The sequence below is a fragment of the Leucoraja erinacea genome, chromosome 19, assembly GCF_028641065.1.
Source record: "Leucoraja erinacea ecotype New England chromosome 19, Leri_hhj_1, whole genome shotgun sequence".
NCBI classification, from domain to species: Eukaryota; Metazoa; Chordata; class Chondrichthyes; order Rajiformes; family Rajidae; genus Leucoraja; species Leucoraja erinaceus.
The window spans coordinates 20777696-20795581 of record NC_073395.1 but is presented as its reverse complement, the minus strand read 5'-3'; the positions used below and the strand labels follow the sequence as shown (position 1 = coordinate 20795581).

The 17886-nt window shown below is 43.8% G+C and overlaps 1 protein-coding gene across 8 annotated transcripts in view; it reads right to left on the bottom strand.

Moving 5' to 3' along the window:
* osbpl8 (oxysterol binding protein-like 8) overlaps positions 1 to 17886 on the bottom strand; it is a 166218-nt gene that overhangs the window by 78242 nt on the left and 70090 nt on the right. For 7 of the 8 annotated variants that reach the window (XM_055650565.1, XM_055650569.1, XM_055650568.1 and 4 more), the window contains 2 exons: positions 16680 to 16716; positions 5344 to 5481 (listed from right to left, as the gene is read on the bottom strand). In XM_055650565.1, the coding sequence (XP_055506540.1) occupies positions 5344 to 5481; positions 16680 to 16716 (175 nt within the window). The remainder of the gene's footprint in view (positions 1 to 5343; positions 5482 to 16679; positions 16717 to 17886) is intronic. The other variant, XM_055650574.1, reaches the window with a different exon arrangement.

Below are 17886 nucleotides of genomic sequence, written 5' to 3'. Positions count from 1 at the left end.
TGTCATGGTACACCAGTCATTGAAGGTAGGCATGCAGGTGCAGCAGGCAGTAAAGAAAGCGAATGGCATGTTGGCTTTCATAGCAAGAGGATTTGAGTATAGGAGCAGGGAGGTTCTACTGCAGTTGTATAGGGTCTTGGTGAGACCACACCTGGAGTATTGCATGCAGTTTTTTGGTCTCCAAATCTGAGGAAGGACATTATTGCCATAGAGGGAGTGCAGAGACGGTTCACCAGACTGATTCCTGGGATGTCAGGACTGTCTTATGAAGAAGACTGGATAGACTTGGTTTATACTCTCTAGAATTTAGGAGATTGAGAGGGGATCTTATAGAAAACTTACAAAATTCTTAAGGGGTTGGACAGGCTAGATGCAGGAAGATTGTTCCCGATGTTGGGGAAGTCCAGGACAAGGGGTCACAGCTTAAGGATAAGGGGGAAAATCCTTTAAAACCGAGATGAGGAGAACTTTTTTCACACAGAGAGTGGTGAATCTCTGGAACTCTCTGCCACAGAGTTGAGGCCAGTTCATTGGCTATATTTAAGAGGGAGTTAGATGTGGCCCTTGTGGCCAAGGGGATCAGAGGGTATGGAGAGAAGGCAGGTATGGGATACTGAGTTGGATGATCAGCCATGATCATATTGAATGGCAGTGCAGGCTCGAAGGGCCGAATGGCTTACTCCTGCACCTAATTTCTATGTTTCTATGTTTCTATGTTAGGCTGCTTGTTCTGGCTAATTTGTACACTTCATCTTTTGTTTTGATACTATCCCTGACTTCCCTTGTTATCCACGGATGCACTACCTTCCCTGATTTATTCTTTTGCCAAACTGGGATGGACACTTGTTGTAGTTCATCCATGCAGTTTTTAAATGCCTTCCATTGCATATCCACCGTCAACCCTTTAAGAATCATTTGCCAGATTATCTTGGCCAATTCACGTCTCATACCCTCAAAGTCACCTTTCTTTAAGTTCAGGACCCTTGTTTCTGAATTAACAATGTCACTCTCCATCCTATTGAAGAACTCAACCATATTATGGTCACTCTTGCCCAAGGGGCCACGCACAACAAGACTGCTAACTAACCCTTCCTCATTACTAAATACCCAGTCTAGAATAGCCTGCTCTCTCGTTGGTTCTTCTACATGTTGGTTTAGAAAACTGTCCCGCATACATTCCAAGAAATCCTCTTCCTCAGCACCCTTGCCAATTTGATTCACCCAATCTATATGTGGATTGAAGTCACCCATTATAATTGTTTTACCTTTGTTGCACGAATTTCTAATTTCCTGTTTGATGCCATCCCCAACTCCACTACTATTGTTAGGTGGCCGGTACACCACTCCCACTAGTGTTTTCTGCCCCTTAGTGTTTCGCAGCTCTTCCCATATCGATTCCGCATCCTCCAAGCTAATGTCCTTCCTTTCTATTGCGTTAATCTCCTCTCTAACCAGCAACGCTACCCCGCCTCCTTTTCCTTTCTGTCTATCCCTCCTGAATATTGAATATCCCTGGATGTTCAGCTCCCAGCCTTGGTCACCCTGGAGCCATGTCTCCGTGATCCCAACTATATCATATTCATTAATAACTATCTGCACATTCAACTCATTCACCTTATTACGAATGCTCCTTGCATTAAGATACAAAGCCTTCAGGCTTGTCTTTACAACACTCTTACCCCTTATACAATTATGTTGAAAAGTGGCCCCGTTTGATTTTTGCCCTGGATTTGTCTGCCTGCCACTTTTACTTTTCACCTTGCTTCCTATTGCTTCTACCCTCATTTTACACCCTCTGCCTCTCTGCTCTTGCACCCATCCCCCTGCCACATTAGTTTAAATCCTCCCCGACAGCACTAGCAAACACTCCCCCAAGGACATTGGTTCCATTCCAGCCCAGGTGCAGACCGTCCTGTTTGTACTGGTCCCACCTCCCCCAGAACTGGTTCCAATGCCCTAAAAATTTGAATCCCTCCCCCTTGCACCATTTTTCAAGCCACGTATTCATCTGTAATCCTCCTATTCTACTCTGACTAGCCCACATCATGGCTGAAAGTCCCCAATCAGTTGGTGCAACTTAACCTAATGTGAATCATTTTAGTACAGCTCAAAAATCACATCAGATAATTGGTGAAAGGCTTTGTGTGTGGAGAGAAACTGCAGGTACTGGTTTATACCAAAGATAGACACACAGTGCTGGAGTAACTCAGTGAGTTAGGCAGTGAGAACTCTTCTCGGGAATCAGTCTGAAGAAGGATTCTGACCTGAAACGTCACCTATTCCTATTCTCCAGGGACGCTGCGTGACCCACTGAGTTACTCCAGCACTCTGAGTCTATCTTTGGTGATAGACTTTTTTCTTCAAAATCAAAATTAATTGTTTCTGTTGATATCTTGACCTCTTGTAATGTTGATTGCATCTACATTTTTCACACAGAATAAATTATCCCATTACGAATAACATTTCTATGCGAGTGTTACTTTTACTATTATGGAAAAAAAAATTTGCGCGCATTTCTTTTTAAAATCACTTCGTCAGGGTGTGGGTTGCACTGGTAAGGCAATTATTTAGTGCCCACCCTGTACTGTACTTGTGAAGATATGCCAAGACACCTCCTTGAACTGCTGTAGTTCCCTGTGGTGAGAGTACTTCCACAGTACTGTTGGACAGTATCATCAAGTATGCAGATGATACAATGGTGATTGGCCTCATCAGCAACAACGATGAGGCGGCCTATAGGGAGGAGGTCCAGCTCCTAGCAGCATGGTGCGCTGACAACAACCTGGCCCATAACTCCAAGAAGACCAAGGAACTCATTGTAGACTTCAGAAAGTCTAGGGGCGGCGCGCACACCCCCATCCACATTAACGAGACGGAGATGGAACGTGTTTCCAGCTTCAGGTTTCTCGGGGTCAACATCTCCGATGACCTCTCTTGGACCCACAATACCTCAACATTGGTCAAGAAGGCTCACCAGCGTCTCTTCTTCCTGAGGAGACTGAAGGTGGTCCATCTGTCTCCTCAGATTCTGGTGAACTTCTACCGCTGCACCATCGAGAGCATCCTTACCAACTGTATCACAGTATGGTATGGCAACTGCTCTGTCTCCGACCGGAAAGCACTGCAGAGGGTGGTGAAAATTGCCCAACACATCACCAGTTCCTCACTCCCCTCCATTGAGTCGGTCCAAAGCTAGCGTTGTCTGCGAAGGGCACTCAGCATCGTCAAGGACTGCTCTCACCCCAACCACAGACTGTTTACCCTCCTACCATCCAGGAGGCGCTACAGGTCTCTCCGTTGCCGGACCAGCAGGTCCATGAACAGCTTCTTCCCTGCGGCTGTTACATTACTCAACACTGTACCTTGGTGACTGCCAATCACCACCCCCGACCCCCACCACCCCCCGGACACTCCTTCCACCAGGAAAAAAAATAAAATAATTGCACTACTATGACTGTATGCACGTAAATATATTTATTTATTGCTCATATTCTATGTCTCTCTTCTAGGGAGTTGCTAACTGCATTTCGTTGTCTCTGTACTGTACACTGCACAATGACAATAAAGTTTGAATCTGAATCTGAATCTGACACAGTGTTCTAAGATTTCAACTCCACAATGATGACAAAATAACAATTTGTCTCTAAAACCAGGATGGGGTATGTTGAAGGGAATCTATAGACCATGCCGTTGCTTTGTGCCTGTTGCCCTTGTGCTTACAGGCAGCAGAGCTCATCTGTTTGTGATGCCTCAGAGTAGCCCGAGTAATCACTGTGTACTTTGTAGATGGTGCAAAATGTAGCAACCAGACACAGATGGTGCATAGACACCTCTTCAAGGGGATTGCTTAATGCTGAATATTGTTGAATTGCCCAAGTGTTGTTGGTGCTGCACTCATCCAGAAAAACAGAGCATTCCATTACAATACATATGTGTATCTTGTCATAGAGTACACCTAGTCATAGAGTCATATCACATGGAAACAGGCCCTTCACCTTAACTTGCTCATACCTTTGTATTATATTTGGACCAAGGTTATGAAGATACCTGGTGATGAATGTTCTGGACATCACTGAGCAGTGAATAAGTGGTTGCCTTCAGATAACTATGCCGATGTCAACTCTCCAATCATAGAACATAGAATAGTGCCACACAGGAACAGGCCCTTCAGTGCACAATGTCTGTGCCGAACATGATGCCAAGTTAAACTAATCGTATCTGCCTATACATAATCCACATTCCTCCATTCCCTGCATATCAATGTGCCTATTTAAAAGCTTCTTAATCTGCCCAATTAGTCCTGCTTTCTTTGCATTTACCACAAAATCTCTGCATATTTTCTCATTGAATCAATTCCTCTAGTTCCACTTCCCTTGTGAAACTTACTGTATTACTGATATTGCTTCAAACATATTTTCATGATGTGCCTTCCAGACAACAACTTGTTCAGATACAATAATCATACATTGGGTTTTTTTGCTAATATTTTGCAAAATCTTTCCTCTGGTTTCTGACCACGACAATGAAATCAGTTTCTGTTCACTTATCCTATGAAATCTTAATTTTAAACCCCTCTTTTCGAACTGCTGTTACCATTTTCCCTTTTGCATGAGAACATTCTGAGCTTCTCAAGCCTTCTGGTAATATTCTTTTTCTAAATATAAAAAGATTTCAATGGTCCCCTTTAATTCTATTGTTAATTTTTTAATCCAACTATACTACATTGTTTAAATTTTCATGCCATTAAAATGTTAATATAATTACCAGCCAAGTATTTTTTTTTTTAAAGTGTATGTGCTTTTCACCTGATCATCGCTATTTTTGCTGTTGCTTTCTTCAAAAGAAAAACTATTTGAATTTAAAGGACAGTTTTTAAAAAAAACCTCACTTATCAAACATCTTTTCCCGCTTCAAGCTTTCCAACGCCATTTATTACCAAGTAGTTTTCAACTATAGTCATTGTAAAAGAATAGCAGGTAATTTTCACAGAACCAATTCTACTTTTCCACCTTTATAAAAAGACAGTTTGAAAAAAACCACAGCAGTTCAAAACTACACTGCAAATTATGGTGAGAAGCAGCGATGAGACACCCACATAGAAGATAAACGCAAGCATTTTAATATGGTTCCTTATCCCATGAAAAATCTAGTGGGCGAGCAATTCAGAATGTAATCAATACGAGCTCAATAATAACAACCCCTTTATAAACAGTTAATCAAAATTAAACTTGCTCATGTATGATGCATTTGAAAACAACTGTTAGCTAGGGAGCAGAACAGAGATCTTGGCTGTGAGACTAATAGTCACACTGCCAACGTTCTTAAAATTACAGCCATCCTTACCGTGATTGCTGCTAATTCCTGGACTGGCTGATGGCTGGACCACCTCTTTACTTGGGGAATAAACTGGTTCTTTTCCTGCGCGCAGACTCATTTTCCCTGGAGTCACTGGCTGAGGTTCATCGTTAATCATTACTGCAGCTGCCAAGACAACATATAGGTCAGTAATACAGTCAGCAATTTTATTTATCTTCTAATCAGAGATAAAACTTTCATCAAGAGAAACACAAAGAAGTTTCAATCAGACATCCAAAGCCAAACCAGTTACTACTTTTCAATGATGAGCAAACAAAATACAAATACATTGTTGGCTGCAAAGAGTTAAATCGGAATAAGCGAATGCATTTACAAACTAAAATACATTGTCATTAAACATACCTCATTAACAATCACTTCCAAAAGAATAAATTGTTTTGCATGTTTTTACGTGGGAAGAATATGTGGTCAAAACTAAAAAAAAATTTTACTGATAAAATATGCGTATTGAAAATGTTGTGGGCAAAAACGTCCAATTTATTCCTTGAAGATTATGAAACATTTTTTCACTTAACAGTGCTGATAGGAATCGGATTGACACAGCAGTAAATTAAACCAAATATCTTCCATCATATGGATACGCAAATAGATTACCAGTAATCAGATGCGAGAAGTCAACTTCAAATCAGAATATTCATTAAAAGCTCACAACATTATTTACATAATTTACATTTTCCCAGCCATATAAATTTCTAATGGATAATCTACAGCAGTTCCAAAATGATATAAATACACCAAGATATAATAATGATAAAGTTGCCTACCACCCACATGCAGAGAGATCAGCTAATTAGACAAGCAGGATATTAAAACTCAGTTCTCATAGTGTGCCAATAAACTGTCTCAATATTTCATCCACTGCCTCCACCGTGAGCATATGGCCGTTTGTCAGGTTTTGTTTTTTTTAAAGAGAGTGATAAAAGGAAAAAATTGAACACGTTTACTTTTCAGTTTCAGGATAATCAATGCCACCTGCTGCTTCTCTGAGAAACTGCACTATTAAACTGTCATTTACAAAAAATACAACGCGCCTGAAATGCCAAGGAAAAAAAAAACCGCAGGAGAAACTGAGCAGATCAGGTAGTAATCTGTGGAGGGAGGTGGACTGATGACATTTCGGTTCGGGACCCTTTTTCAGACTGACGGAGTAACGGGGAGAGAGCTGGTCGATAAAGAAGAGGGGAATGGGAACATGATGCTCCCAAAATGGTCTCCTCTGCATCAGTGAGACCAATTGCAGACTAAGCGACTGCTTTGCCAAACATTTGGTTGGGCCAGCTGGAGTTCCTGGTTGCTAGCCATTTACTTTCTGTCTTGCGCCTCCTCCACTGCCAGAGTGAGTCTACATGCAAACTGGAGGAACCGCATCTCATAGCTTATAAACCCAACTGCATGAACACAAAAGGTAAAAATAAGGAACCGCACATATTGATTTACAAGACACAAAGTTCTGGAGCAACTTAGCGGGTCAGGCAGTATCTCTGGAGAATATGGATAGATAGGCTGAGGTCTGAAGAAGAGTCTCGATCCAAAACATTACCTATTCCTTTTCGCCAAAAATGCTGCCTGACCCGCTGAGGTACTTCAGCATTTTGTGTCTATCTTCGGTGTGGACCCGCATATGCAATTCCTTCGTCCACGTTAAATTCCAGAACAAGGGGTCACAGTTTAAGGATAAGGGGGAAATCTTTTAGGACCGAGATGAGAAAAACATTTTTCACACAGAGAGTGGTGAATCTGTGGAATTCTCTGCCACAGAAGGTAGTTGAGGTATATATAGTTGAGGTAAATATAGCCAATCACTAGACCAAGTGCAGACCCGTTGGGTCTGTTCCCCCAACGTGCGGTTGTGGGGAGGGGGGAGAGGAGAGGGGGGGGGAGGAGAGGAGAGGGGAGAGAGAGAGAGGGGGGGGGAGAGGTGGGGGGAGAGGGGGGGTGAGAGGGAGGGGGAGGAGAGGGGGGAGAAAGGGGGGGGGGAGAGGAGGGGGGGGGGGGGGGGAGGAGAGGGGGGGGAGGGAGAGGGGGGGAGAGGAGGGGGGGGAGGGGGGGGGGGGAGGGAGGGGAGGAGAGAGGGGGGGGGGAGGAGAAGGGAGAGAGAGGGGGGGGGAGAGGGGGGAGGGAGGGGAGGAGGAGGGGGGGGGAGAGGGGGAAAGGGGCGGGGAAAAAGGGAGAGGGAGAGAGAGAGCGGGGGAGAGAGAGGGGGGGGGGAGGGAGAGGGGGGAGAGGAGAGGGGGAGGGGAGAGGGGGAGGAGGGGGGGGAGAGGAGAGGGGGGAGAGGAGAGGGGGGAGAGGAGAGAGGGGAGGAGGAGAGGGGGGAGGAGGAGGAGGGGGGGGAGAGGAGAGGGGGGAGAGGAGAGGGGGGAGGAGAGGGGGGGGGGAGGAGGAGGGGGGGGAGGAGGGGGGAGGAGGAGAGGGGGAGGAGGAGAGGGGGGAGGAGGAGAGGGGGGAGGAGGAGGAGAGGGGGGAGGAGGAGAGGGGGAGGGGGGGGAGAGGGGAGAGGAGGAGAGGGGGAGAGAGGAAAGGGGGGGGGGGGGGGGGGGGGGGGAAGAACCTAAAAAAACATTTTAGCACCAAAAAAGACACATACTGCAAGCATTGTAGAACCAAAAGAGACACTTTTTGCAAACATTTTAGAACCAATAAACACTTTTTGCAAACATTTTAGAACCAATAGACACATTCTGCAAGCGTTTTAGAACCACTAAGGACACTTACATTTGAGTAGACATGTGTTCAGTATTATTCACATCTCAGAGAAACGTGACCCTCTGCCTTCCTCCAGCTTGCAGACACTGATTGAGGCACACCACTTCCTGGTTTTATAGTCCCTCCCCCCTGCCGCCAGCAGGGGCAGCAGAGAGAATTGGGAATTTTGTAAAATCATTAATATCTCTGTCATTTTTAATCGACGGGAAAAATCCTTGGCACACATACGGCAGAGGGGGGCTCCGAGTAAGGTGGCCAAAAATGACGGCCGTAGGTGGCGGCGTTCTCTCGGAAATCGCAGCACAGATGGCCAAAACCGGTCAAGAACAGACTTTTAGTAATATAGATTGGCTATATTTAAGAGGTAGTTAGATGTGGCCCTTGTGGCTAAGGGGATCAGAGGGTATGGAGAGACGACAGGTACGGGATACTGAGTTGGATGATCAGCCATGATCATATTGAATGGCGGTGCAGGCTCGAAGGGCCGAATGGCCTACTCCTGCACCTAATTTCTATGTTTCTATGTTTCTATCATATTGAATGGCAGTGCTGGCTCGAAGGGCCGAATGGCCTACTCCTGCACCTATTTTCTATGTTTCTATGAGTGACAGCCTTCCATTATACAAGCTTCATTGGTTAAGGCTATCCTTTAAAATCTCTTTTCAAAGTCAATCTGAAGGCTAGGCATTGCAGACTAATTACAGCTATATTTCTATTGTATTTCTCCCCATTTCAAATGCAACATAGTTTCTACTGAACAGCAAAAAGACAAGCCAGCTCGTCATCACTGGTGCCAACAATTACTTTGTTAATTAATGTAATTCCTATCCCAGTTTTAAAGTAGATTTAAAGTTACTATCTCTGAAGGAAGCTTGGTTATACCTCTTGGCTGATCATTGCATTAAATGTGCATTAAACATTATCCCAGCAGCAATAAAGAAAATGAATCTCTTAACAAGTATTTCCCAATCATTATTCCGTTTGTTATGCTTTTTGAATTCTATGTAATTGCACAACAATGCGTGAACAAATACTTTCATGGTTAGGTGTTGATACTAAGTTTCAATGATGTCAATGTGGATGAATATTTTTCATGTCTCTTTGACACAATTTTGCCCGTTGTACATAATGCTCCCAAACAGAACGTTCTTTCACCCCCCAGTGGTGAAATCTTTCCACCACATATCCATAGCTTGTACTGAAGAGGGCGACAGAGAGCTACAATTGTAGCCTCCAGCCTACATTTCCTTCTGCCATTTCTAATCCTCTCCACACAATCCTGCTCTCTCCCATTTCTGTTAATTTTGGCAGCGGAGACATTTTCTCCGTACATCGCAAAGATTAAAGCAATGGAAACAGTGAATGATCTTGTGAAAACTGATGAGCACCAGTGAGACCAATTCATCACGTCAGGTCCGATGCAGTTCAGACAGAGGAATGTCAACTGGGAAGACATTAAGGATCATAACTATTCCCTCTTGCTTATTCATTCGCTTATCACCAATGCCTTTATCATCTGCATTTAGAAATTACAATAAGAAAATGGGTTCGGTCCAATCTACACAACTTCATTATTTATCCATCAAACAACTATTTCCTTTTGCCTCGTATCTTTATGACTCATTTTACCTTGGCCCACATGTCTACTCTAATCCAATATGTTGAATTTGTTTCTGTTCAAATAGTAAAACCCAAGGACAAATCCATAACCATAAGTCTGTATTTCAAATTTCCTTCTCCCTGTTCTTATATCTTGTACCTAACATTCAATCTTTGGCAAGGATAGACAAAGTGCTGGAGTAACTCAGTGGGTCAGGGAGTATCCCTGGAGAATATGGATAGGTGACATTTCGGGTCGGGACCTTTCTTCAGTCTGAAGAACAACCCAAAACGTCACCTAATCAAGTTCTCCAGAGATGCTGCCTGACCCAGCTGAGTTACTCAAACTCTTTGGCCTGTATTCTACTAATTGCAAAGTTAGACTTTCCTTAAACTCACCTTAAACCTGCTACTCGGTCTAACTAAACCCGACGCTCGGTTTAAGAAAAAATTGGTATTCTGGTAGCGAGGTTTAGTTAGACTAAAGTCTAAAGCAAGTCTAACTTTAGACTTTGGGTGTAGCTGAGTCTAAAGTTAGACCGCGTTTTAGTTGCCATGATGATGATGTCTGCTTGAACTGCAATGCAATAGCAGAAGCACGAGCAGACGACAACTTCAACATGGTTGACAAAAAGAAACAGCGGAAAGGAAACTGGGAAGCCAGCGAGAAAGAATTGCTCCTGGCGTTATTAGCCGATAAAATTACAATTATCGAGAAAATAAGGTGCTATGACATTTATTTTGTTTTGGACAACTACATTTTCTCATGTAAAACCACAAATTCAGAAATCTTCGAAAGGATTTCAGTCAATATTTCTCAGAAATAAAATGATTTTAACATTTACATTTACCTGTACATTCACAGAGTATCTGCCCTTCTGATTGACAAACATCTGAGCAAGGTCCCCATCTGGACTTCTGATTGGGACATGTGTGCAATCAATTGCCCCTTTCACGGCAGAAAAGAGGCAATACTGGTATAAAGCATCTTGTGTGTCATGAACTTGCTGGGGAGTTGATGGGAAGGAGATATAGGTTCTTCTCCATTGGGCTATGTGGGATGACACCTCCTGGACTATACGTGACATAGATGGCTGTGATAAACCTGCATCATCACCATGCATTAGTTGGAAAGTTCCTACATAGACAATGAAAGAATTTCTCTTTTAAAAATGTCCTATTTTCTATTTCTTCTGTTTAACTGACATTAAAAGTATTTTTTTCTGAGAAAATGTTGATTACCATATATCACTATAAAATTAAAAAAAAAAAAAAGACACAATACACTATAGAATTCAACATGAACGACCATTTTTTCTCTCCGTAGTGAGCTTAAACCTTCCTTAAACCTGCCCCCTGCTGAGTCTAAATTTTGCGGCAAGTTAGACTAGTCTAAGGTCAGTCTAAGCTTTGGCGATTAGTAGAAAGACAACTTTGACTTTAGTCTAAATATGAGGGATTTAAACCCACCATCGAGTCTAAATTGCAGAGTTAAACCTGCTGTTGGGTTTTTAAAAATTAGTAGAATACGGACGGGCCTTTGTGTTTATCTTTGGTATAAACCACCATCTACAGTTCCTTTCTATTACATCTAATCTATGGCCCTTAACTTGTTGGCTTTTAATTAACGTGTGCTTATTTTTTTTGTGGAGTCAAATCTTTTTGTCACCTTCAAACAATTCTAATATAGCTGCCCTAACTGGCCATGTTTAACCAAACTAGACACACGTTTTGCATTTTCTCACATCGGGCAGACTCCAATTGAACTGAATTGCACCCTTTGTATATCATTGTTAGTGTGATACCATGCATATACAACATGAAGTTAAGATATTATATAGAATCATTATTGCATAGAAAATTTAAGGGTCAATGTAGAGATAAAATATGGACTTCTACTTGTTCTAAAAACAGAAAAAATTAACACAGATCCACAAATCCCCTTGCTCTCCCACATTACCAAGACCACTTTCTGCCCAAATTCCATCTGACACATTTTAAACAAATTCATCAATAAACTAGCAGCTTCCTTCAATTTTTCTTTAAAATGTTCAAATATACTTTTTATTAGTGTTTTCTTCTGCAAATATAATTGTTAATATCTCTTAATTCATATACCAATTATTAATATGAACAGTGCCCACAACTACATCCTCCCACAATAAAACTTGTCTCTTCCCATTTTCCCTTGTTTTCCAGCTTCAAATCCAGCTGGATATTCTCCCCCCTAATTTTGTCACTTAATCGACTCCAGTAATCTTTTGCATTGTACCTTCACAAAGGCTTTACGTTTTCTTCTTGCTCTCAAGAAGGTTTTGTGCATGAACCAAGTGACGTTTCTTCCCTTCTCTCAACTATCAGATTTAAGAATTTCCTCTAATCATAAGATTCATGCTGCTTTTCAGTACTGGTCACCTCATTTTTAATATGTTCTTTTGGTAAAGTGCTCATGAAGCATGCACGGCAGGCACAGGTTATTGATTGGGGACGATCAGCCATGATCACAATGAAGAGCCAAATGGCCTCGTCCTGCACCTATTTTCTATGTTTCTATGTATCTCCACTACTTAAAAAAATAACAAAACCCACCTCTTGGATTGTGAATGGAATTTCCTGGCTTTGAGCCCAGTTCACAGTTGTTGGTAGCTAATCCTTGGCTGAAGCCTACTGCTTGGCTATTTCACACAATTTTCCCTGCTTAAAATTGCACAGCAGTATGATACTGATAAAGTCACATTTTGGTATCTCTCGTCATAACTAGCATCCATACCATGTTAAAACAACCACAATATTGCCACTCCACTCTACCTATTGTTCAAACTATCTGGGCCTTATTCAGTTACTGCATTGAACAACCCTTTGCCACTGGAAATTTCCAGCCCATTTTTAGCCCTCCTCGTCCTCTGAACTAACTCTTTCCTCTTGCTCCAAAACCTCTGCTTCCATGTAAAAATCCCTTCTCATTCATAATCACTTGTGAATTATTGGCATCTCAAACCATAACTGTATCCTCAGCAAACAATTTCCCTTTTGAAACTACACACCACTCTGCACAAGAGCAGAGGAATTTTCTTCCCAGTCAGAATCTCCCTCCACAGATAACATGAACTAAAAGATATCGGAGCAGAATTAGGTCCTTCGGACCATCGTGCAGGGCTCGAAAATAACGATTGCCCGGGTGCCAATGGCCACCTAAAGTCCCGACCGGGCAAACTAAAAGTCCAGTCATTTTGCCCGGCTTGGCAAGCGAAGGAAAGCTTGGCTGATGTGGACAGCGGAGGGCCTGATGCAAACTGTGCCGCCATTTCTCAGAGAGCTCCTGCCTTAGCCTTGTTCCCTGGCTTGCCCTGTCGAGTTGCTGTTTGTTTGTGAACCAGCAGCTCAGACAGTGGATGCAGATTGTTCTGTTGCTACCTTAATGGGCCTGTCCCACTTTGCCATTTTTTTTCGGCGACTGCGGAGCGTCACTGACGGTTTTAAAGGGCGTCAGTCACTGACGCTCCGACAGCCCTTTTACGGGAACAACAGCAACAGAACAATTTGCAGCGGTGATGAGCACCTGAGCCACTTCTTCCCTTCCCCCTTCTTCCTCCCTTCTCCCCGCTCTATTCTTCTTCCCCTTTTCCACTTCCCCCCCACTCCGCTCATATCCCCTTTTCCCCCTCCCTTCTCCACACCCCCCCCCCCCCCCCCACTTTCCCCAACTACTCCATTTGTAGACCCAGCCTGTGAGCAGCGATCCCCCGCACACTATCCCACACACACTAGGGACAATTTATACAAACCTTTGGAGTGCGGCAGGTAACCCTAACTCTAACTCTAGGTTGATAGGCTTGGTATTTATAAATTGTCCCTAGCGTGTGTGGGATAGTGTGCGGGGGATCGCTGGTCGGTGAGGACTCGGTGGGCCAAAGGGCACTGTATCTCCGAACTAAATGTGACACAGGAACCTCAGGGGTTGGACTAAAACCCCCAATATTCTGCATGGGAACTAAACTGTTGGCCACGAGTTGTCCCAAAGGCAGATCTCTCTTCCAATGGTCTCTCCAAACCCCCAGAGGCAGAGGGTTTTTCAACTGGGTACAGGCAATGCTATTAATGTACCAGTGCCCCCCACCTGCTCCGGCCACTGAGTCTAAATACCCACCACCCATTTTGAAGCAAGGTGCCCGACATGATGAGACACCCAAATGTCGCCCCTGGATTGTGAACATTCCAAAATCCTGGGGCGACAGGGAGACACCGCACGTCGCTACATGCATCACGACGCGTCAGGACCTGACCACGACGCGACAGCCTCTTTTCAGGCTGGAGCCGAAAATGTCGCCCAAGTGGGAAAAGCCTTTAAATCCTTCACCCCACGGGAGGGGGAGAGAAACTGCAAAGCCACCAGTCTGCATTTGGTCCATATCCCTCCAAACCTGATCTATCCATGTACCTGTCTCTCTCCCTGTCTTTCTGTCTCTGTCTTTCTCTATCTCTGTCTCCATCTCCATCTCCGTCTATCACTGTCTCTGCTCGTTCTCTGTCTCTCTCTGTCTTACCAGTTCTCCCCCAGTTTATCATCAAAAAAAACCCAAGAAATTTGGGCATCGAAGCTTCCCCTAATGCTCCAGTGTAGTGCCAAGTAAGAGCCATGTTGCTGAAATGGTTGTTGTGATACAGCATGGTGTTCCTGAAGTCCCACACCAGAAGAGCTACCCAACATCTGCACTCTCCTTGACCTCGTCCTTACCATACCGGCAAGTTCAGCTGAGGCTGAGGGAGGCTTCAACCGGCTGAAGCAGCTGAAGACCACCATCAGAAGTTCCCTCCAGGACGACCAGGTGACGGACCAGCTCCTCATCATGCTGCATGCCAGTAACATCAAGGACTTTGATCCAAGAGCCAGCCATCAGCTTGTGGCATGCAGGAGGGATGAGGGCAAGGGGGCCTAACACGGGAGAAGACCCAGCTGCAGCATCTGCCCCGGGACCTCACCCTGACAGTGACAAGTCTGATGAGGATGCTCTGCTCAGATGACAATTACAGTGACTTTACATGTATATGAACAGCTGTCTTTACTTTGCTTTTCAGGAGATGGTTTAAATATCAAGCAGAAAAGTTACACAAGTTCTCACAAATATAATGTTTCTGTTCATTTAAGGTTGTCATATATCCCCCCCCCCCCCCCACAAAAAAAACCCCCAAAAAAACACTTCTGCCGTTTTTATTATCCTTCTGGTCAATCTCACTTGCCAAGTTCCATGATTGATTCAATATAGTCACCTACTTCCATGACTCATCTTCTTAGTGGGCACAGAGTAAAAGAGGTACTACGTACATTCAAAAGTACGATATAGGTCTGGTCAGGTAATAATAATACAATAACAAGTATTTTACAAGAAAAAAAAAATCAATGTACACTTCCATCTCTTTATTTCCTTTAAATTACAAAATCCTAGAGCAGAAGGTATATATTATATATCTATTTTTCCCCTCTTGATGTTGTTACTGTGCCTACCTTCAAAGGTGTCAAACAGATCGATTCAATTCTTTATGTCATTGTGGTATATATCATGTCTTGATTGGTGAATATGTTTGGTTTGTGACTTTATTTGAAGCAGATAATATGTGAATGCGTAATTGAGCATAATTCCAACTGGTAACTACGCACTTCGATTAGATTAGATTAGATCAGATCCTTTATTTGTCATTCAGACCTTTTGGTCTGAACAAAATGTCGTTGCCTGCAGCCATACATATAAAAATAAACAACAAAACACACAATAAACACAAATTAACATCCACCACAGTGAATTCACCAGGCACCTCCTCACTGTGATGGAGGCAAAATCTTAAAGTTACTGTCTCTTCCTTCCTCATTCTCCCTCTGCGCTGAGGCGATACCCCACCGGGCGATGGTAGTCAGTCCCGCAGCTCAACCGAGCTCCGCGAACGGGCCGGTTCAAGCTCCGCGGCCCGGGGTGGTCGAAGCTGCCGCCCTCCAGTCCAGCGGACGCAGCTGTTGCTGCTGGAGCTCCGGAAAACAGGCACCAGCCTCTGACCTGCGAGCTCCCGACGATGTCGTCCATTGGCCCGCGGCTGAGCCCCGGCTTCAGGTCGCTGCCGCCGGAATGCCGCCTCAGCCACCGGAACGCCGTCTCAGCCCCGAGCCGGGCCGCACCCACCGGAGCGCCGTCTCAGCCCCGAGCCGGGCCGCTGCCACCGGAACGCCACCGCAGCTCGAAGATGGCCAGCCTCGAGCTGGTGAGTCCTGGCTGGCTCTGTTTCCGGAGCCTCGAGGTCGGTCGCAGTTGGAGGCCGCCAGCTCCGCCATTAGGCCTCAGCACAGACGGAGGCAGAGAAGGGGGATACGACAAGAAGAGTCGCATTCCCCCGAAGGGAGAGACAGAAAACCATGTTTCAGCCACCCCCCCCACACATAACACAGCCTAATAACTAAAGTTTGACTAAAACAAGACAAACCAACAAAAAAAAAAAGTAAAGACAGACTGACTGCAGGCGAGCCGCAGCCGTTCAACAGCGCCGCCACTTTTTCCGAACACATTATCGCACACGTCATGCAAGCCGTCTTAAATGACCACCTAAACTGTCATTTGGGAACCTAAAAAGCTGCCTCGGTTGCCCGGCTGGCAACAGTGAAAAAAAGTTGTGAGAGCCCTGATCGTGCCTACACCATTTAATCATGACTGATCTAAATGTAGCCTGTTTAATATTCCTCCATTTTCTGTTTTTATTTCCTCCAAGCTTCATATAAAATTCTCATTTTACACAGTATTTCACTAATTTACTTAACCTCCTCTGGAAGCAAAGACCACATACCAAGAAGAAGTCCTTTAATAGCGAACAGTAACTTTATTCTCACCAGCTGAAGATGCACAGACTGGCTTTTAATTTATCAGCTATAAAAAATAAATTACATAAAAAAACTGCACACCAAAAAGAAAACCAGCAGAACTCACCAGTGATAGTTTTACTGAATGAAAGACACTTACTTGCTAATCCCTGCAAGTCTCTGATTTCTCCATGATGCTGTTGGTGCATTGGAACATGTACAATGTTAGCAGCAGGTCCAGCAGAGGGAAAGTTAGAAACATGGGAGGGGAGACAAAGTAAAATGAGTTAGTACAGTTGGCAATAAGTGGGATGCATGAACATCTTCAAGCAAAAATGTTTTCCTATTTAACATATTCAAGTCCATCACATGAATAGTGCTCAAAAATTCTATGATAAAAAATCTGTTTCTGATCAGTTAAAAGGTCTACCAAGACGAGAACTGAAATTTCTACCAATATCAGTTGGTCTTTCTGAATCTGAATTTGAAGTGGTATTGGCACAAAGAGCAGTTGTAAATGATAAAGCACTCATCTGAGTTTTGCATTATTTAACAACTGCCTAAGATACAAATCAGACCATGAACAAAACATTGTGCAATAATCTCCATATTCAGCTATGATTTAACTGAGCACAAAAGATTCAGTCGAAATGTTCTCAGTTAGATCAATATCCATTAGTCCAACTTAGAAGCAAGTTTTAAAAACGCTGCTTACTCTGTTCCACTAAAACATTAGCTGTGGCTGCCAGATCCCATGAGAGATAAGAGAAAATGAACACAAAGAGAGAGAGATTGAAATACTGAACAATTAAGATTTCTTCTGAAATGACTTTGTATCCTACCGAGCATTGGGTTAGGATCAAGATTTCATTTGGTCAAGATTGTGTAGCAGTTGGTTACACCCGCCCATCCATGCTATGAGGCATTCATACAGAGGCATCTTCCTCTCCATGAGTGGAAGCTAGTCATCCTTGACCTCAAAGGATTGCTTGTTAAGAAACACTAGGAGCAGTTTTGTTCTGACAATAAATTGCCTGGAGCTCCAGACCCATTCATGAAAGAGGTACTGCTGGAAGGAGAGGGGGGCAGGGGAGGAGCATTTGCACATCCTAGCACATGACATCAGCTGTTCAGGGAAAAGAAAAGGAAAGCTTGTCTCAAAGGAAGCTGACATTTGAGTGCAATTCTGTCTTACATGCAACTGTCATGATTAACATTTCAAGATTTTTTTGCGCCCGGCTATTAATTCTTGCTCCACTCATTTTGGTGGCTTTACCTTTAGGCTTTACTTTAGACTTTAGAGATACGGCGCAGAAACAGGCCCTTCGGCCCACCTAGTCCATACCGACCAGCAATTACCCCGTACA